Source organism: Odocoileus virginianus, chromosome 28 (genome assembly GCF_023699985.2).
Source record: "Odocoileus virginianus isolate 20LAN1187 ecotype Illinois chromosome 28, Ovbor_1.2, whole genome shotgun sequence".
Classification (NCBI taxonomy): Eukaryota; Metazoa; Chordata; class Mammalia; order Artiodactyla; family Cervidae; genus Odocoileus; species Odocoileus virginianus.
In genome coordinates this window covers 7,029,774-7,051,515 of record NC_069701.1, presented here as the reverse complement: position 1 = coordinate 7,051,515, position 21,742 = coordinate 7,029,774, and the positions used below count along the sequence as shown (strand labels likewise).

The 21,742-nt window shown below is 36.7% G+C and overlaps 1 protein-coding gene across 1 annotated transcript in view; it reads left to right on the top strand.

The window, feature by feature from the left end:
- The window catches only part of TMEM135 (transmembrane protein 135), a 255,523-nt gene that overhangs the window by 78,134 nt on the left and 155,647 nt on the right, over nucleotides 1-21,742 (top strand). The window contains exon 5 of the mRNA XM_070457152.1: nucleotides 20,551-20,616. Within this exon, the coding sequence (XP_070313253.1) occupies nucleotides 20,551-20,616 (66 nt within the window). The remainder of the gene's footprint in view (nucleotides 1-20,550; nucleotides 20,617-21,742) is intronic.

Genomic DNA, 21,742 nt, shown 5'->3' with positions numbered 1-21,742 from the left:
GCAGTAATTTTGGGCCCAGATATCAGTAAAATGGTGAAAGTATCCGGATTTTGTTTGGTCTTCCACCTTTTTTTTCAGCATCTCTGTTCCTGTTTCTGTTTTTCTTTAGGTCCTATCCTTGTCAGCTAATTATTCCTAAGTTTCTGAGGTCCAGAGATATTTGCAGCACAATGCAAATATTTGTTAATGAATGAAAAATGCTGAATGTTCAACAAAATTCAGTAGCGCAGATGTGGTTTCAGGCCCTGTGAGAGGAAATGAAGATCTCTTTGGACGGGAGAGGGACTTTGAGCATCTCTTAAATCGAAATAGGCAAATGAGTAAGTTCTCTGACTCTGATCATGCTGGTTCTAGAGTCTCATGTTGGCTTTGTGGTGTCTAGTTCCAGTTTTTCTCTGAGTTGATTACATAGTTAATAGAGAAATTGCTGTAGATACAGTTGATGAGTTTTGTAAAACTCTTGACGTCTAACCTTTTATAATTTCCTGTTAAGAACATTAGAGCTAGAAACAAAACTATAGTCCCTCTACACTTTGGCAGCACTTTCCCCCGCAGTATTAATTGTGTGTGTCTGCGTGCATGTTAGAGATATGACTATGTGTGTGCACATGACTGTACGTATACTTCCTATGAACCATCTACTCCTGTGTCACTAGATCTTTGCTCCAGCTGTTTCAACTTAATATTCTTTTTCTCTTTTTTCTTTTGGTAGCTTTCTGTTACTTGTAGAAGGAGGTTCTTTATGAAATGCTTTTGATGACTGACTTCTTACCACATGTATAGTATCATTATGTAGGTAGTCAATACATGAAAAAATGAATAACTTCATTCTGAAGTTTTGTTAGATACTTACAGCATGCTTGATGAACTTTCTTTTGTTAACCCGGAGGAAAATATTACTAGAAATAATAACTGTTATCTGTTGCTGGTAGAATTTGTACACTCAGTTTAGAAAACATTTGGACAGAGGAGCCTGGCAGGCTACAGTCCATAGAGTCGCAAAGAGTCAGACACAACTGAAGTGACTGAGCACGCATGGAATAAATTTGGATATACATCTTACAACTCATCAGTCTATTATTTAAGTAGGTATTAGGGGATTTTTTTTTTTCTTGTGTGTAACAGGAGAAACCAACAAGAACATTTTGAGTAGTGTGTTCATAATTATAAAAACATACTTCAACTCAAAGATCCACCTGCAGTTAAACAGATGAACAAATTTATAGTTTTATAATTATAACAAATTCATATATTGGAATACTATACAGCATGGGAGCTTCAGGTTGATTCCAAGAATCTTCAGTGAATAACTTCTTCCCTATGCCCATGTAGTCTCCTATTTGGAAATTAAGTAGGTTTAGGTTTATTCTTCTTAGAGTTATGGCTTTACATTGAGTATTTGGCTGTGATGGGTCTTCATTGCTGTTTGGGTTTTCATATCTTCACACTTTCTGATTTTGTAATTTAACCTCCACTTTCCTTAAAAAACACATAAGCATGGAAAAACAAAAGACCCTGAATAGCAAAAGCAATCTTGAGAAAGAAAAACGGAGCTGGAGGAACCAGACTCCCTGGCTTCAGACTATACTACAAAGCTACAGTCATCAATATAGTACAGTGCTGACACCAAAGCTGAAATATAGATCAGTGGAACAGGATTGAAAGCCCAGAGAAAAACCCATGCACTTTTGGTCACCTAATTTATGATAAAGGAGACAAGAATATACCATAGAGAAAAGAGTTTCCTCAGGAAGTGGTAATGAGAAAACTGGACAGCTATAGGTAAAAGAATGAAATTAGAATACTCCCTAACATGATACACAAAAATAAACTCAAAATGGATTAAAGACCAGAATGGAAGGCCAGATACCCTCAAACTCTTAGAGGAAAACATCGGCAGACATAAATTGCAGCAGGATTTTTTTTTGGATCCACCTCCTAGAGTAAGGAAATGAGCACATGGGACCTAATTAAACTTAAAAGCTTTTGCACAGCAAAGGAAGCCATAAGCAAGACAAAAGACAACCCTCAGAATGGGAGAAAATATTTGCAAACAAAGCAACTGATAAAGGATTAATCTTCAAAATATCAAAACAAGAAAATCCAATCAAAAAAAGAATGGACAGATGTAAATAGACATTTCTCCCAAGAAGACATACAGTTGGCCAACAAAAACATGAAAAGATGCTTCACATCACTAATTATTGTTTAATGTGCTCAGTGGCATCCAACTCCTTGCGACCCCATGGACTGTATCCTGCTAGGCTACTCTGTCCATAGGATTTTCCAGGCAAGAATACTGCAGTATTCCCTTCTCCAGGGGATCTTCCTAACCCAGGAATTGAACCTTTGTCTCATGCATTGGCAGGTGGGAGAAATGCAAATCAGAAGTACAATCAGGCATCACCTTACACCACTCAGCATGGCTATCATCAGAAAATCTACAAACGATAAATGCTGGAGAGGGTATGGGGTAAAGGAAGCCTGCTTGCACTGTTGGTGGGAATGTAAATTCATACAGCTGCTATAGAGCAGTATAGAGGTTCCTTAAAAAACTAAAAATAGAATTACTTTATGATCCAGCAGTCCTGCTATGGGGCATATACTCAGAAAAACCATAATTCAAAAAGACACATGCACCCCAGTGTTCACTGGAGCACTACTCATAATGGCCAGGACATGGAAGCAACTTAAGTGTCCATCCACAGGAGAGTGATTAAAGAACCTGTAGTACATATATACAATGGAATAATACTCAGCCATTAACAGGAACAAAATTGGGTCATTTGTAGAGATGTGGATGGACCTAGAGACCATCATACAGAATGAAGTAAGTCAGAAAAAGAAAAATAAATATTGTATATTAATGCATATATATGGAATCTAAAAAAACATATCATCAATATCAGGTGATCTTATTTACAAAAGAAATAGAGACACACATTTGTGTAGAGAACAAATTTGTGGACACCAAGGGGGAATGTGAGGAGCAGGATGGGTTGGGAGGTTGGGATGGCACATGTGCACTGCTGATAGAATGCACGAGTGAAGATTTACTGTAAAGCTTTAGGAACTGCTCAGTGCCCTGTGGTGACCTAATGGGAAAGAAACCCAAAAGGAGGGGCTGCTGCTGCTGCTACTAAGTCACTTCAGTTGTGTCTGACTCTGTGCGACCCCCTAGATGGCAGTCTACCAGGCTCCCCCCGTCCCTGGGATTCTTCAGGCAAGAATCCTGGAGTGGGTTGCCGTTTCCTTCTCCAAGGCATGAAAGTGAAAAGTGAAAGTGAAGTCGCTCAGTCATGTCTGACTCTTAGCGACCCCATGGACTGCAGCCCACCAGGCTCCTCCATCCATGGGATTTTCCAGGAGAGAGTAAAAGGAGGGGATATATGTGTACATGTGGCTGATTCACTTTGCTGTACAATAGAAACTAACACAGCATTGTAAAGCAACTGTACTTTAATAAAAATTAGTAAAAATAGCAAAAAATAAAAAACTTATTAGTGGTACAGCTATAGATTAACAGAACAGCAAGGTTTATATTACCAGAACAGTTTATTTTTTGTTATAGATGTGCCTTATTCTTTTTATCACAAGTAATATAAAACTTTACATTTTTACTTTGATCAAAATAACCCCCAAATTAAGAGATAAAAATATTTAGGGAACTATTTTATAACTTCCCAGACATCTAGAATGCAGAATTTAAGGAATGATACATAAGTCTAGAGTTTCACTCTGAGATAAAGATTTCAACAACTTCTGAGGCAAGTTCTTCACTAGGATTATAAATTTATTTAGATGCAGTTAGCTGAATACCCAACATTGGAAAAGACCCTGATGCTGGGAAAGATTGAGGGCAAGAAGAGAAGGGGGCAGCAGTGCATGAGATGATTAGGTAGCATCATTGACTCAGCTGGACATGAGTTTGAGCAAACTCCAGGATGTGGTGAAGGACAGGGAAGCCTGGCATGCTGCAGTTCATAGGGTCACAGAGCCAGACACAGCTTAGTGACTGGACAACAACGAGTGACTTAATGTACATTTTATTTTTTTTTAATAAATTACATGGAGTCTCCAGAGTAGCAGTTTCAGAGTTCAGTGATGTTATCAAGAACTCAGGCTACTTAAATCCTTCCACTCTATCCTTTTTGGTTCATTGACCTTTTACATTTATGCTTGTCAGTAAATTCCATGGTAATGATGATAGTGATGGTGGTAAAGGACATGCAGTTTATTTTTCTAATTTTTCTGGGAAGACCTGGATAAACAGATTGGAAGTTATAATATAACTCTTTAAAGTAATGTTCTGTTGATATTTTGGAAATCTCATGACTGAAATACTGATATCATGGAAAAAGAATGGCCTTCGACATTTGTAGTTCTTCCTTCTGTTTTGCTCTTTCTTTCCTTACTGTCCTTTTCATGGTCTATAGAGATTGGTTCTGCTTATCTGGCTATGATAGTCATTGTTAGTGACTCTTAATATTCTAATATGGAATGAGTAGCTGTTAGATGTTTTAAATGAGTTTAAATTCACACTATCATCTAACTTCACTCATATGTTGATTTTTATTAGGTTAATTTGCTTGTAAAAAAGGTGCTATTTCTAATGTAGTTTGTTAAAGAGCTTTTTCTTTTATTTTTTCCCTTGGTATATAACCTTTTGTTTTGTTTTGTTCTTTTAGTTTGTGTGTATATACTTTTTAAAATTAGACTTAATTTTCAGAACAGTTTTAGGTTTATAGAAAAATTGTATTTCCACATTCTCCCCTTCTCTCTTCCCCTGTTATTAACATCTTACATTAGTCTGGCACATTTGTTACACTTGATGAACCTATATTAATACATTATTATTAATTAGAACCCATAGTTTACAGGAGAGTACAGTCTGTTTATTTGTACTTTAGCTATTAGAATGTCATGTGTAAAAATAAAGAAAATTTTACTTCTTCCTTTGTAATCTGGATATGTTTTATTTCTTTTCCTTGCATTATTGCAATGGTTAGGAGTTCCACTATAGTATTGAATAGAAATCAAGTTGACATCTTTCCTTGTTCCTGATCTTAAGGGCATTGTATTCAATCTTTTCATCCTTTAATATATTAGCTATAGATTTTTGTATATACCCATTTTTCCATTTGAGATAGTCCCTTCTTATTCCTGGCTTTTATTATCAGGAATAGATGTTTATGTCAGATGTTTTTTCTCTATCTATAGCAATGATCTTGTAGTTTTCTTTTTTAGTTTAGTATGGTGAATTACATTGCTTTCTGTTTAAATGTTAAATTAGCCTTGCATCCTGGAATAAACCCTTCTGATGTACTATTCTTTTTATACATTGTTGGATTCGGTCTGCTGAAATTTTGTTAGGCATGTTCATGGGGGATACTGGTCTGTAATTTTCTTGTAATATCTTTCTCTGGTTTTGCTGTTGGGGTAACACTGCCCTCATTGAGTTAAGAAGCATTCCCTTCTTTTCAAATTCCTGGAAGTTTGTGTAGAACTGGAATTATTGCTTCCTTAAATGTAAGAATTTACCAGAGAAGTCATATGGGCTAGGAATTTCCTTTGTGGGACAATCTGTAACTATTATTTCAATTTCTGTTATAGACACAGGGCTGTTGAGGCAGTACTTCTTGTGTGAGGTTTGGTAGTTTGTGTTGTTCAAGCAATTTGTCCATTCATTTAAGTTGTCAGGTTAACTGGCATAAAATTGTTCCTGTATTCTCTGGTTACCCTTTTAACTTCTGAAGAACTAGTAGTGATATTAATCTCATTCCTGATAATGGTAACTTGTGCCTTCTCTCTTTTTTCCAGACTGTAGTCTACCCTGGGGAATGTTTTGGATGGATCTGAAAAGATGTTTATTCTGCTTTTGTTTAGTGTGGTATCTATTAACATCAGTGAGGCTACGTTGATGAATAGTAGTCTTCCAGGCTCATATCTTTACTGATTTTCTCTATACTTTTCCACCAGTTATTGTAGAGGGCACTGAAGTCTCTGACTCTACTTGTGGGTTTTTCTTATTTGTCCATATAGTTGCATCAATTTTTGACTCATGTTTTGAGTATTTGTTTTTATATTCATAAATATTTAAGTTTATTATGTCCTCTTGATGAATCGATGTCTTTATTTTCGTGAAATTGCCTTTTCTTTGGTATCATATGCATGTATCTAAAAAAATCACTGGCAAGAGGAATGGGATTGACATTTCTGATTTAGTTAAGCCAATAACCTTGTGAAAGAAGATAGCTTACCTAAACACAACCAGCATCTTTTTAGAATAGAGAAAGGAGTTGAAGGAAGGGGGAGGGATGTTGTATAATCATCTAATGATTATTGCATATACTTATCTTGCCTACAGTAAAATATTTTATATGCTAATAAAACAAAAGTTCAAATTTAGATATACTTCTTTATTCCTCACTTCTATGTGAAGTTAAGCATTCTCCGTTACTATGTTTGATATTATCGCCGTTTAATGGCCGAGAAAACCCTGAGCGACTCCACTCGAAACAATGGAAATCTGCCTCTGCATCCCAGCATCTGTGTGTTTGTTTTTGTTTGGTGTTACCTTTTCTTAGTTTGTTTTGACTCTCAGTCTCAGAAGATAGTGTGGTGGAGAAATCCATACTTTTCTTACATTTTATTATGTTCAGAGAGGTAAAGCAGAACATAACTTAGGACATGATTTTATCATGTCATATTGGATAGAACATGACAGAATGTGTACTTACAAAAGTATGCTCTTCTTTAGAGCCAGATGACTGCTATTACTTTGGAAACAAACCACTGCTTATTGTTTAAACTTCCGGATCACTTAAACCAGCCCGCATTTGTAAACAGAAGTAACATTCTTTATAACCATGAAACCACTGCTGAGGTCGGTTGTCTCCTCTATGTAATGCATGTTTCCTGTGTACTGAATTAAAACACGTTATGTCATTTGTGATGTCTAAAAAGATCAAGTTGATTTCATTAACATGAAAGGCTCAGGAGTTATATTCTTAGCGTTGAAATTGTTATAATACAGTTTGGGACATATTTGTTCACACCTTGGTAAAACATATACCCCCCAAACTATCAATAAATGAGTGCTTACTTGTCATAGTTCAGATGACTACTTACTCATTATCTCTTAATTCTTGCATTCATTCAGCAGTTATTAAGTGTTCCCCAGATGTTAGGTGCTAGGGGTGCAGTGATGAGTGAAATATAACCTACAATCTAGTGAGAATTTTAGATGAATAAGTAATTACTATAATAAGTATTATACTCTAATAAGCATTATACATAAAATACTGTAATAAGTATTACTTATAGCAAATATTATAATTGTTGAGAGAAAAGAAAGATTCAGGGGTGACTTAGCTTTCTCCATGGACAAATAAGTGGATGGAAACACAGGTCCAAGAACACTCACCTGCAAGTGATGATAAGGTTCGTGATTTTTGTTTGCCCGTTGCTTAATTTTTATATATAGTACTTATTTTCCTTAATTATCAAGTTACGTGTGTGGTAGGGCAATGGTTCCTAAATGGTGATAATGTAGAATATTGTATGGAATGCAGAGTTTTCATCCAGTTTACTTTTAGTGGGTCCCTAAGTCTTCCCATGAGTGTGACATACAGACTGTATATTTCCTAGATTATTCATCTGTTGTGTTTCTTGTTGGCTTTAGTATTACTGCTGATTTTCTTCTGGTTTGGTCAACCTCTATCTGTGCCCCCAATTTATATGAGCTTAAGATGAAATGTGCATCTAAAGCATGTATATATTCTTCCTATAAAATTTGTCATTAGAGTAGTACCCAGGTTTTTTCTAATGGTTGGTGGTGATTAAGTTACCAGTTAGTTGGGAACTGCTTTGAGGAGGGGGACAGGTGTGTATTTTTTTAAAACAGCTTTGTATTTAATGAATATCACCTGTTTTAAGTGTATGATTTGATGAGTTTGGACAGATGTTTATAGTTATGTGACTACAGCCATAATCAAAGTCTCTTCCCTAACAAAGCCCCTCTTCCTCCTCGGCAGTCAGTTCCTCCCCCTGTGTTCCTCAGGTTCCAACAATCGCTCATCTGCTCTCTGTCACTGTAATTTTGGCTTTTCTACAGTTCATACAAATGGACATATGTTTTCATTTCTCTTTGGTGGATACCTAGGGATGGAATTGCTGTGTCTCATGTAACTTCATAGGAAACTGCCCAACTGTTTTCCAAAGTGACTGTACCATTTTGTGTTCCCAGCAGCAATGTATGAGAGTTCTAGTAGCTCCATATTCCCACTGTCACTTGCTCTTGTCATTCTTTTTAGTATTTTTACCTCTTCTTATGCATGTATAGTATTATCTCACTGTGGTTTTAATTTGCATTTCCCTAAAGGTTAATGATGTTGAACATCTTTTTGTTGACTTTTTGTCCATTCAAATATGTGTGTGTTGTATGTTTAGGAGTGTATATGTGCATACACAGTATTTACACACATATATGCATGCATACATATATATGAATATATGGATGTGTGTACATATATTTTTCTTTTGGATGAAATGCCAGTTGAAATATTTTGCTCATTTTAATTTTTTTGTTATATGTCTTATTTTTGAGTTGTAGAAATTATTTATATATTCTAAATGCAAGTACTTGTCAGATATGTTTTTAGACATAGTTTCTGTGAGTCTGTGGCTTGCTTTTTCATTTTCTCAATTGAGTCTTTGAATGAGCAAAAGCCCTTTAATTTTTATAAGGCACATTTTTATCAATGTATAGTTATTTGATGCTGTATAACAAATCACTGAAAATGTAGTGGCTGAAAATAATGGTGTTTACTTTACATGAATCTGCAGTTTGGGAAGAGCTTGAGCAGAATAGCCCGTGACTGTTCTACTTGATGTTGGCTGGTCCAGCTTGAAAGCTGAAGGCTGGAATCATCTGATGACTTACTTACATGAATGTCACGTTGGCTAGGAGTAGTTGAATAGCTGTGTGTTGCACCGGTCAGAATGGCCATCATCAAAAAGTCTACAACAATAAATGCTGGAGAGGGTGTGGAGAAAAGGGAACCCACTTACACTGTTGGTAGGAATGTAAACTGGTACAGCCGCTGTGGAGAACGGTGTGGAGATTATTTAAAAAACTGGGAATAGAACTGCCATACGACTCAGCAATCCCACTGCTGGGCATACACACCAAGGAAACCAGAATTGAAAGAGACACATGTACCCCATTGTTCATTGCAGCACTATTTAAAATAGCCAGAACATGGAAGCAACCTAATGTCCATTGGCAGATGAATGGGTAAGGAAGTTGTGGTACATATACACAATGGAATATTATTCCACTATAAAGGAACGCATTTGAGTCAGTCCTAATGAGGTGGAGGGCTTCCCTGGTAGCTCAGTCGGTAAAGAATCTGCCTGCAATGCAGGACACCCTGGTTTTATTCCTGGGTTGGGAAAATCTGCTCGAGAAGGGATAGGCTACCCACTCCAGTATTCTTGGGCTTCCCTTGTGGCTCAGGTGGTAAAGAGTCCGCCTGCAATGTGGGAGACCTGGGTTTGACCTCTGGATTGGGAAGATCCCCTGGAGAAGGGAAAGGCTACCTACTCCAGTATTCTGGCCTGGAGGATTCCATTCATGGGGTCGCAAAGAGTTGGACACGACTGAGCGACTTTCACTTCACTAATGAGGTGGATGAAACTGGAGCCTATTATACAGAGTGAAGTAAGTCAGAAAAAGAAAGACAAATACTGTATATTAACTCATGTATGGAATTTAGAAAGATAGTAATGACGATCCTATATACAGGGCAATAAAGGAGACACAGATGTAAAGAACAGACTTTTGGACTCAGTGAGAGAAGATGAGAGTGGGATGATTTGAGAGAATAGCGTTGAAACGTGTACTACTGTATGCAAAATAGATGCCCAGTGCATGATCGATGCGTGAAGCAGGGCACTCAGAGCCAGCTCTGGGACAATGCAGAGGGACAGGGTGGGGAGGGAGGTGAGAGAGGCGTATAGGATGGGGGGACACATATATTCTTGTGGCTGTTTCATGTTGCTGTATGGCAAAAGCCATCACAATATTGTAATTATCCTTCAATTAAAATAGATTCATTAATTTAAAAAAAGAGCTGTGTGTTAGAATAGCTGAAGCGTCTCCCTCTATTTTTACATAGGTTTTCTAGCATAGTGAACGACTATCTAACAACTATGTAAATTTTATCTTTTCAAGGTAGTTGGATTTCTTACATGGTAGCTCAGGGCTCCAAAGGCTCTCGTGCAAAGTGAGAACACCAGGGAAAAGCTATTTTGCCCAGTTATGATTTAGCCCTGAAAATCAGCATCATTTCTGCCTCATATTTAAATTACAGTTACATAGGTAGTTTCAAAGGTCCCAGGCCCAAGGTCAGGGAATATGTAACATGTGGAGGAGAGTCAGTGTCACATTATAAGAAGTATATCTGAGATAAGATATAAATTAGCGTGGCCATCTCTGTACTGTATGTGCCATAATGAATTTCTTCTTTAATGTTTTTGACATATGGAGGAGAGTCAGTGTCACATTTTAAGAAGTACATCTGAGATAGGATATAAATTAGTGTGGCCATCTTTGGACAGTATCTGCCATAATTAATTTCTTCTTTAATTTTTTTTTCCTCCCCTCCTTGTATCATATCTTTGCCTAAAGCAAATTATACAGTGTTTTTTTCCAGTGTTTTGTATTGTTTTGTAGAAATTTTATGGCTCGAATGCCAGCATTTAAATCTGTGTTCCATTTTTAAGTTCATTTTTGTGCATGGAGTGAGGTGTGGGTCAATGTTCATATATTTCAGTTTAGAAATTCAATTGTTAAAGCTCCGTTGGTATAAAAGACTACTCTTTTCCTGTGTACCTTGATACTTTTTTAGAAAATCAATTAAGTATACAGTGTGGGTTTGTTTCTAGGATTATTTCTCTTCAGCCTATAGAAAGTTCTTCAGTATTTCCTTTAGAGCAGTTCTGTTGGTGACAGATTCTTAGTCTCTTTTACATGAGAATGTCTTTATTTTGGCTCCATTCCTGAACCATATTTTTGCTGGATATAGAATTCTGGGCTTATAGTTCAAAACCTTTAAAAATATTTTCTCTTTTTCTGTGATTTCTGATGGCAAAACCATAATGATTTTAGTAGTTATCCCACTATATAACTTGTTTTTTTTTTTGTCTACTTTCAAGATCCTTTCTTTCTATTTGGATTTCATTATTTTTGTTTATGATATGTCTAGGTATGGGTTTCTTTGTGCATATATTACTTGGGATTCACTGGGCTTTTTAAATCTGTAAATGTTTGTCTCTTACCAAATTTTGGAAGTTTTTAGCTATTTTTTTTATCAATCTGTTTTTCCTCTTTCTAGGTCTCTGATGTTCATGTGTAGAGTCTTCTCTTGTGTTGCTGGAAGAGGGTATTTGCTATGACCAGCGTGTTCTCTTGGCAAAACTCTGTTAGCTTTTGCCGTGCTTCATTTTGTACTTTAAGGCCAAATTTGCCTGTTACTCCAGGTATCTCTTGACTTCCTACTTTTGCATTCCAGTCCCCTCTAATGAAAAGGACATATTTTTTGGGTGTTAGATCTAAAAGGTCTTCTGGTCTTCATAGAACCATTCAACTTCAGCTTCTTTAGTATTACTGGTCAGGACATAGACTTGGATTACTGTGATATTGAATGGTTTGCCATGGAAACGAACAGAGATCATTCTGTCATTTTTAGGATTGCATTCCAAGTACTGCATTTCAGATTCTTTGGTCGACTATGAGGGCTACTCCATTTCTTCTAAGGGATTCTTGCATAGAGTAGTAGATATAATGGTCATCTGAGTTAAATTTACTTATTCCAGCCCATTTTAGTTCGCTGATTCCTAAAATGTCAATGTTCACTTCAAGAGAAGACTACACATAGACCTCACCAGATGGTCAACACCGAAATCAGATTGCAGCCAAATATGGAGAAGCTCTAAACAGCCAGCAAAAACAGGACTGGGAGCTGACTGTGTCTCATATCATGAACTCCTTATTGCAAAATTCAGACTTAAATTGAAGAAAGGAGGGAAAACCACTAGACCATTCAGGTATGACCTAAATCAAATCCCTTATGATTATACAGTAGAAGTGACAAATAGATTCAAGGGATTAGACCTGATTCAGAGTACCTGAAGAACTATGGATGGAGGTTTGTGACATTGTGCAGGAGGCAGTGATCAAGACCATCCCCAAGAAAAAGAAATGCAAAGAGGCACAATGGCTGTCTGAGGAGGCCTTACAAATACCTGAGAAAAGAAGAGAAGCTAAAGGCAAAGGAGAAGAGGAAAGATATACACATTTCAATGCTGAGTTCCTAAGAATAACACGGAGAGATAAGAAAGCCTTCCTCAGTGATCAGTGCAAAAAAATAGAGGAAAATAATAGAATGGGAAAGACTAGAGATCTCTTCAAGAAAATTAGAGATACCAAGGGAACATTTCATGCAAAGATGGGCACAACGAAGGACAGAAATGGTATGGACCTAACAGAAGCAGAATATATTAAGACGAGGTGGCAAGAATACACAGAAGAACTATACAAAAAAAATCTTCATGACCCAGATGACCACGATGGTGTGATCACTCACCTAGAGCCAGACATCACCTAGAACAAAGTCAAGTGGGCCTTAGGAAGCATCACCACGAACAAAGCTAGTGGAGGGGATGGAATTCCAGTTGAACTATTTCACATCCTAAAAGATGGTGCTGTGAAAGTGCTGCACTCAATATGCCAGCAAATTTGGAAAACTCAGCAGTGGCCACAGGACTGGAAAAGGTCAGTTTTCATTCTAATCCCAAAGAAAGGCAATGCCAAACAATGTTCAAACTACTACACAATTGAACTCATCTCACACGCTAGCAAGGTAATGCTCAAAATTCTCCAAGTCAGGCTTCAACAATACCTGAACTGTGAACTTCCAAATGATCAAGCAGGATTTAGAAAAGGCAGAGGAACCAGAGGTCAAATTGCCAACATCTGTTGGATCATCAAAAAAGCAAGAGAGTTCCAGAAAAACATCTATTTCTTCTTTATTGACTATGCCAAAGCCTTTGACTGTGTGGATCATCACAAACTGTGGAAAATTCTTTAAGAGATGGGAATACCAGACCACCTGACCTGCTCCCTGAGAAATCTGTATGGAGGTCAAGAAGCAACAGTTAGAACTGGACATGGAATAACAGTCTGGTTCCAAATTGGGAAAGGAATACGTCAAGGCTCTATATTGTCACCTTGCTTATTGAACTTCTATGCAGAGTACATCATGCGAAATGCTGGGCTGGATGAAGCACAACCTGGAATCAGATTTCTGGAAAAAGTATCAATAACCTCAGATATGCATATGACACCACCCTTATGGCAGAAAGTGAAGAAGAACTAAAGAGCCTCTTGATGAAAGTGAAAGAGGAGAGTGAAAATGTTGGCTTAAAACTCAGCATTCAGAAAACTAAGATCATGCCATCACTCCATGGCAAATAGATGGGGAAACAATGGAAATAATGAGAGACTTTATTTTTGGGGGCTCCAAAATCACTGCAGATGGTGACTGCAGCCATGAAATTAAATGACGCTTGCTTCTTGGAAGAAAAGCTATGACCAACCTAGACAGCATATTAAAAAGCAGAGACATTACTTTGCCGACAAAGGTCCATCTAGTCAAAGTTCTGGTTGTTCCAGTAGTCATGTATGGATGTGAGAGTTGAACTATAGAGAAAGTGAGCGCTGAAGAATTGATGCTTTTGAATTGTGGTGTTGGAGAAGACTCTTGAGAGTCTCTTGGACAGCAAGGAGATCCAACCAGTCTATCCTAAAGGAAATCAGCCCTGAATATTCGTTGGAAGGACTGATGGATGCTAAAGCTGAAACTCTAGTACTTTGGCCACTTTGTGAAGAACTGACTCATTTGATAAGACTCTGATGCTGGGAAAGATTGAAGTTGGGAGGAGAAGGGGACGACAGAGGATGAGATGGTTGGATGGCATCATCAACTTAGTGGACATGAGTTTGAGTAAACTCCAGAAGTTGGTGATGGACAGGGAGGCCTGGTGTGCTGCATTCCATGGGGTCGCAAAGAGTTGGACATGACTGAGTGACTGAACTGAAGTGAGGTCTCTGATACTACAAATAAATAGTACATCTTTGATTGTTCTCATGCATGTGTGTGAGCTCTGCTCAATTTTTGTTTCAGTCTTTTCTTTTTGTTCTGTAGACTGGATTATTTTTATCTGCTTATCTTCAAGTTCACTGATTCTTTCCTCTTTCATCTTCATTCTGCTCTTGAGTCCCCATCTACTAAATTTCTTTCAGATAGTTTATTTTCATTTCCAATAATTCCACTTTTTTTCAATTTCTGTTTCTCTACTGAGAACTTCTCTTTCCATCCATGGCAAGTGTGTTTAACCTTACCTCATGAAACACGGTTATTATAGCTTCTTTACCAGCCCTATCTGGTAATTTTGACATCTGATTATTTTTCCTGTGAGAAGTGGTCAAGATTTTTGTATTTTGCAGGTTGAGTAATTTCGGATTGTTTCTGGGTATTTTGAATATAATGCTGTGAGATTCTGGGTTGTGTTAAAATGCTCTAGAGAGTGATGATTTTTTAAATGTTTATTTTTATTTTTTTAATATAAATTTAGTTATTTTAATTGGAGGCTAATTACTTTCCAGTATTGTAGTGGTTTTGCCATACATTGACATGAATCCGCCACGGGTGTACCTGTGTTCCCCATCCTGAACCCCCCTCCCACCTCCCTCCCCATCCCATCCCTCTGGGTCATCCCACTGCACCAGCCCCGAGCACCCTGTCTCATGCATCGAACCTTAACTGGAGATTCGTTTCACATATGGTAATATACCTGTTCAATGCCATTTTTATTTTTATTTATTTGTTAATCATTATTTTTTACTTTGGTCGTTAGCAGTCACCTGTTAGATTCAGACTGCAAGTTCTGTCTCACCTCCAGTGGGCAGCAGTTCCAATGTCAGTTGCTTTGTTAGTGAGTTCCAATGTTAGTTCTTGTGCTGCTTTGTGTGTGCCCCTCATGGGCTGTGCTAGGATTTGGGTGGTAGTTTTAATTGTAGTTTTCCCCTCAAAGCCTTTGCTTTGCTACTTAGGTCTGTTCCATGCATCAGCTGATGGGAGAGTGAGCTCTGTAGTTTTGCTAGTTCAAACACAGGTTTAGTTAACGGATTCCTTTATGTAGCTCTTCTTGCTGGGATTACCTCTTTAGTTTCTGCTTCACTGGGTCTCCTTTTCCTGGTCCTCTGGCCAGAAAGACAGATTGCTCTCAGAGCTCTAGCTGTCTACTCTCCTGTCTCAGCTGCATACACTGCCCAGGGTCTGCTGTTGGGAGGAAATGAATAGAGAAAAAGAGTGGGAAAAAAAATAATGAGGATTCTTCCTCTCTTCTTTGGATTACAAGTGTCCTCTCTCCACAGACCCTTGCCTAGAAAAACAGAATTGATTTTGTAGCTTTAACTACCAGAACTGGTGCCGCTTCATCGTATAATTGGGATCTGTCCTTGGGGGCAGAGTCAAGAGGAATAAAGGAAACACCTCCTGTCCACCCCGCCCCCCCTCCCCCCCAAGCTAGGAATTAATTCCCTCCACAGTCTCTGCTTCGCTCGAGCCCCCTTCCCTGTTTCCTGGCTAGACAGACAGAGCTCCTCTCAGAGCGTTTGCTCCCTGGGCTGTAACTGCTGTGGTGCAAGGGCCCTGAGATTATGAACTGTAATTCGTGAGCCAGAAAGCAGTGGGCTCTAGGCAGCTGCCTGGAGGGAAGAGTGTGAGAAAGGTTTGGGGACTTCATAAAGGTCTCGGTTGCTAAACTAATGCCTTTGTGTATTTGGAAGGTATATGATTAGACTTTTGTAATGCAGTGATTCTTTAGTTAGGAGCAGATAGCTAATAGGGCTTCCCTCATAGCTCAGTTGGTAAAGAATCCGCCTGCAATGCAGGAGATGCCAGTTCAATTCCTGGGTAGGGAAGATTCGCTGGAGAAGGGATAGGCTACCCACTACAGTATGCTTGGGCTTTTCTTATAGCTCACTGAGATATCTGTATGCAGGTCAGGAAGCAACAGTTAGAACTGAACATGGAACAACAGACTGGTTCCAAATTGGGAAAGGAGTACGTCAAGCCTGTATATTGTCACCCAGCTTATTTAACTTCTATGCAGAGTACATCACGCAAAATGCCAGACTGGTTGAAGCACAAGCTGGAATCAAGATTGCCGGGAGAAATATCAATAACCTCAGATATGCAGATGACACCACCCTTATAGCAGAAAGTGAAGAAGAACTAAAGAGCCTCTTGATGAAAGTGAAAGAGGAGAGTGAAAAAGTTGGCATTAAAGCTCAACATTCAGAAAACTAAGATCATGGCATCTGGTCCCATCACTTCATGGCAAATAGATGGGGAAACAGTGGAAACAGTGGCTGACTTTATTTTGGGGGGCTCCAAAATCACTGCAGATGGTGATTGCAGCCATGAAATTAGAAGACGCTTGCTCCTTCTAAGGATAATTATGACCAACCTAGACAGCATATTAAAAAGCAAAGACAGTACTTTGTCAACAAAGGTCCATCTAGTCAAAGTTCTGGTTTTTCCAGTGGTCATGTATGGATGTGAGAGTTGGACTATAAAGAAGGCTGAGTGCTGAAGAATTGATGCTTTTGAACTGTGGTGTTGGAGAAGACTCTTGAGAGTCCATTGGACTGCAAGGAGATCCAGCCAGTCAATCCTAAAGCAGATCAGTCCTGGATATTCATTGGAAGGACTGATGCTGAAGCTGAAACTCCAGTACTTTGGCTACCTGATGTGAAGCACTGACTCGTTGGAAAAGACCCTGATGCTGGGAAAGATTGAAGGCGGGAGGAGAAAGGGACGACAGAAGATGAGGTGGTTGGATGGCATCACTAACTCAATGGACATGGGTTTGGGTCGACTCCGGGAGTCGGTGATGGACAGGGAGGCCCGGCGTGCTGCAGTCCATGGGGTCACAAAGAGTCAGACACGACTGAGCTTCTGAACTGAACTGAACTGAACTGAGATAGCTAATGCTTAATTTTCCTATTTTTTACTTTGTATTTTTATCATCATAAAGAAGGAAAGCAGCTGGTACTTAAAAGCTTCAGTATTTAAATCTCTTTTTCTTCTGTGGCCAGGATAAACAGCTGGGGAATGACTATTGCATATTATTTCTTTAGCTAAATTAATCTTTTTGAAATAATGTAAGTTTTCTTTATTTCCGGTTGTCTTGTCAAGAATGTTAGCATAAATAAATAGCCATATGGCATAATGTGCTAATTGTGGTTGACTGTTTTATATAGTACATTTTTAATTCCCATCTGATGTAGTTTTTAATTGTATTTTTAACTGTAATCTGATGACCACTTTTTAAGTAGAATTGGAATTTTGTATTTTCTTTAGGATATTAGTAATAATAAAATCATCTATTGAACACTTATAATTTTCCTTTAGTTCCATACTGTTGTTATCCTGATTCTGTTAACCATGAAGTTGCACTCAAAGAAATAAGTTGCTTGTTTGGATCACACATCTTACAAATAACAAAGCTAGATTTTGAACTGAGCAGCCTGTTTCTAAAACCTGCTTTCTTAATCTTTATGTTATTTTTTTAAGGCCCTGGAAATACATAAAAATGAGTGTTTTATCAAACATCTTTTCATCTCACGAAGTCCTAAAGTAGACCCTGGACTCACTATTTTACCTTTATGTAGCTCTTTACTGAGGTTTTTACATACATTAACATAACCACTAACCAACAGAGGGAAACAGGCTGATACTAACTGTCACCTTTTTACAGAGGAGGTCAGGTCTTATTTACTGTCTTGGCAACCTGTCTGAGGCTTACCAAGATAGTAAATCGTGGGAATAAGATAACTAGAATTCTAGTTGCTTGACTAAAAGGATGTAAATATAGGAAGTAGGAAATAAATATATGCTAAATACAGCTTTTGTATTCATATGTATAAACTGCATATTAATTTAACCCATTGAAGTCCTTCTGTAATATGATGATTTTCAAGGCAAAGTCTATTAAGTATGTATTTCTTGTTAAGGTGACTTATTTTGTGTTGCTTTAATGAGTTAAAATGCATTGAACTGTAAGAACATGAGTCTCTGTTGAATTTTGATTATTTTCACTTTGGGAGTCATTCAGTGTAGTTTTGCTTGTCTTATAATATTTCACACTGTTCCAAAATTCTGTTTTAAATCTATTTTATCTTTTAGTGTATAAAAATTGTTACTTTTATTTTTCCATTTTTCTTTATACTGTTAGCAAATGGTATATGTACATGATAGGATATTAGAAAAGATCCTTCTGGATCTTTTTTTGGCTTGTGCGTGTGCACGCATGCACACACACATATATACATACATATACCCATACCCCCAAACACAAGGATCTGTTCTTCAAATTTGCATTTCTTACATTTAGATTTCATGTCCCTGAGTTGCTTTATCCAACACTTTTCCTAAAAGCAGTCTCTCTTGCTAACATTTTTAACCGAGAAGCTACAGATGGTTTTTTCTCTGCCACTGACAAATGTTTAATGAGTGTTTTTAGTATTAATCATTTTAGTTATTATCAAAACTCGAAGAGAGGGAAATTTCAATGAAAAATTTGTTAGTGGTAAATTTACAGATGCTGAGAATTAGCCCTGTATCTCATTGTTTTGGACACTTGTTAGTCGTTGTTTGGGTACAAGTAAATTAAAAGCAGTCTCTTTAGTAGAGGTCAAAATAATGTTGTCCACTCCAATGCTTTACTATAGAATCAAAGGAAGTTGAGCTGAATTGACAGAGAGCTGTCAGAATGAGATGTCCTTAAAAATGTTGGTGGGAAGAGCTCATGAAATAAATCAATTTAGTTGGAAACAAAAGATTGAATTTAGTATTCTTTCTCTATTGGAGAAAGTGCAAAAGAATAATTAAATCTTTAGACTGCCTCATGTTTGTGAGTTACAAAAGAGTAAAGTAGTTTGATGTGATTTAGAGGAGAAGTTGTGGATTTTATCCCAAGTGCTTGCTGCCTCTGCCTTTCCCCTTTTTGCTTCTCAAATATATACAGTAACTAACCTGACCTAGATGAGGCCTGTTAATCATATCACTAGATTAAATAAGGTTTTCAAAAGAAACAGGAAGATGGAAGATGTAATTTAGTGTACATATCATTAAGAATGGAAAAAAAATACAATGTATTATTGGTAAATTTTTTCTTTTAATAAAAATGTCTGTAAATCTTTCAACATCTAGTTGTATATGTGTTTGTAAAAATCTGTCATAGCAAAGTCATTCATCACTTGTTTTTTGTTTGTGTGTATGGATAACCTTTCTTCCTCCCTATTAGTGGCCTATTTTAACTCTCTCTGAGTTATGGACTGAAATTATATTCATGTTGTGCTGAATTCACAAATTTAGTAGTGTTTGTCCAGTTTTCCCAGTACCATTTGTTAAAAAGACTGTCCTTTCTCCATTGAATGGTCTCAGTACCTTTCTTGAACATCATTAGACCGTTTATAAAGTTTGTTTCCAGGTTCTCTCTTCTGTTTCATTGGCCTATACATATCTTTATGATTACTGTAGCTTTAAGGTAAGTTTTGAAATCAGAAGGTGTGAGTCCTCCAACTTTGTTCCTCTTTTTCAAGATTATTTTGGCTGTTTGGGGTCTTCGGGGTTGCATATGAATTTTAGGATGGATTTTTGTATTTATGTAAAGAAATCATTGGAATTTTGATAGGAATAGCATTGACTCTATAGGTCATTTTGGATAGTATTGATATCTTAGCAATATTATGTCTTTTAATTGATGATGTCTTTCCATTTATTTATATTTTTAGATCTCTGGGCAGTGTTTTTTAGTTTCCAGTGAATAAGTCTTCTGCTGTTTTGGTTAAATTTATTCTTATGTCTTTAAAATTTTTTTTGATACTGTTATAAACAAAATTCTTAGTTTCCTTTTAGGATTGTTCATTGTTAGTGTATAGAAAGCATTAAGTCTTTTCAGGTGCTATTTAATACATGACATCACAGAATTACTTCATTTTCTGTCAGTATTTCAGTGCCAGTCAAGTGATTTGGACTGGTATTTATATACCAATCAGAATAAATGGTAGTTTCTGAATTGAATTCAAGTTCTAAGTACTTATTTAATCTTTGTTAACCAGACTAAGTTTTATACTTATTTAAGTGTTCTAATTTGAAACTATAGGTGTGAAATGATAATAGCAGATCAAAATAACCTTTGAAACATTGCAGTTTGAGCTCTTCATAACATTAAAATGTTCTCAAAATGATATTTTTGGAGTATAGTATAAAGCTTATTATACCTTATTCATGCTTCTTTAGAGGTTCCTGAAAAATGTAATGTTGAATGTTTTGCATTTTGGTGTTGGGATGTACAGTTCAATACAGATCACAGATGATTTATCTTTGGTTTTTTTTTCTTTTAAATTCACAGGCCACAGAAACACTATTTAGAATGGGTGTAGCAAGAGGAGTCATCACAACATTAAGAAATGGAGAAGTAAGATGAGAATTTTTATATACTTATTAGTTCTTAATTCATAGTGTTTTTTAAATTAATATAACAAATTGAAAATATCTGAAGTACATAATACTAAGTGAATTTGACCTATAAATCAATTTCAGTTAAGTCATATTAGAACCTGATCTTGGGTTGAGTAAATATCTAAGGAGTTAACTGGAACTATTATTGGGTGATTGTAAAATTTATCAGTCGTTAGATATATCAGTGTGTTAGGTGAAATTTTATAGTCATTTGGAAATTTTTTGCCTTTAAATGTTTAATTGTATGTATATTGGCAAATTACTTTGGTATTGATTTGTAATATATACTTTGTCTATGAAAAATGCTTAATTCATCTCTTTGTATTCTCAACAAACTCAAGTCTGTGCTGCCATTTTGAGAAAAGAAAATATTCCTGTTAATAAAATTGGGCATATTTATTTGTCTAAAATTTGTCAGTATGAATTTTAGGTTTTAGTATGAATTACTATGAATTACTATGAATTTTTTCATGGGAGTGATCAGTGATCTTTTGAACTTTATCATTATAAAAAGTTTGGGAATGTAGATGTTTGCAAGACAGTTTTGTAAGTATTCTTCTGAGCATATCAACACATACTGCTTATATATATATTTTACTTTATGGAGAGGAAGTAGTTAAATCAGCTTGCTTCTGATCCATTTCTCCCCCAGTTACTAAAGATTGTAACTGAAGATTGTAAGAGTAATACCTGGTTAACAGGTATTATTGAGGACAAAATTTTTAAGCCCTCTCTTGCACATTTTTTTCTTGCATTTTAAGATCTCTGAAAATGGAATATGTCTTCTAGTGAGTGACACCTCATAGTCACCATTTACTATTTTTCACATCTTAACACCTCTAAAATTAAGTCTATGATATTTTAGAGTTGATAAAATGTGATAATATTCTGTGGATTAAAAAATTACAGAGTGATGCATAGTAAGTATTCAGTAAATGGTAGCTGGGATAGGCTACAAATTAGTTTTAATTATTTAACTTTGGGAAATAGACAATACAAAAGAAAACAAAGAAATTATTGAATATGTGTATGTGCTAGTGGCATAGATATTTTTGGACATGGTAGGCTAAGTGCTATGAGAA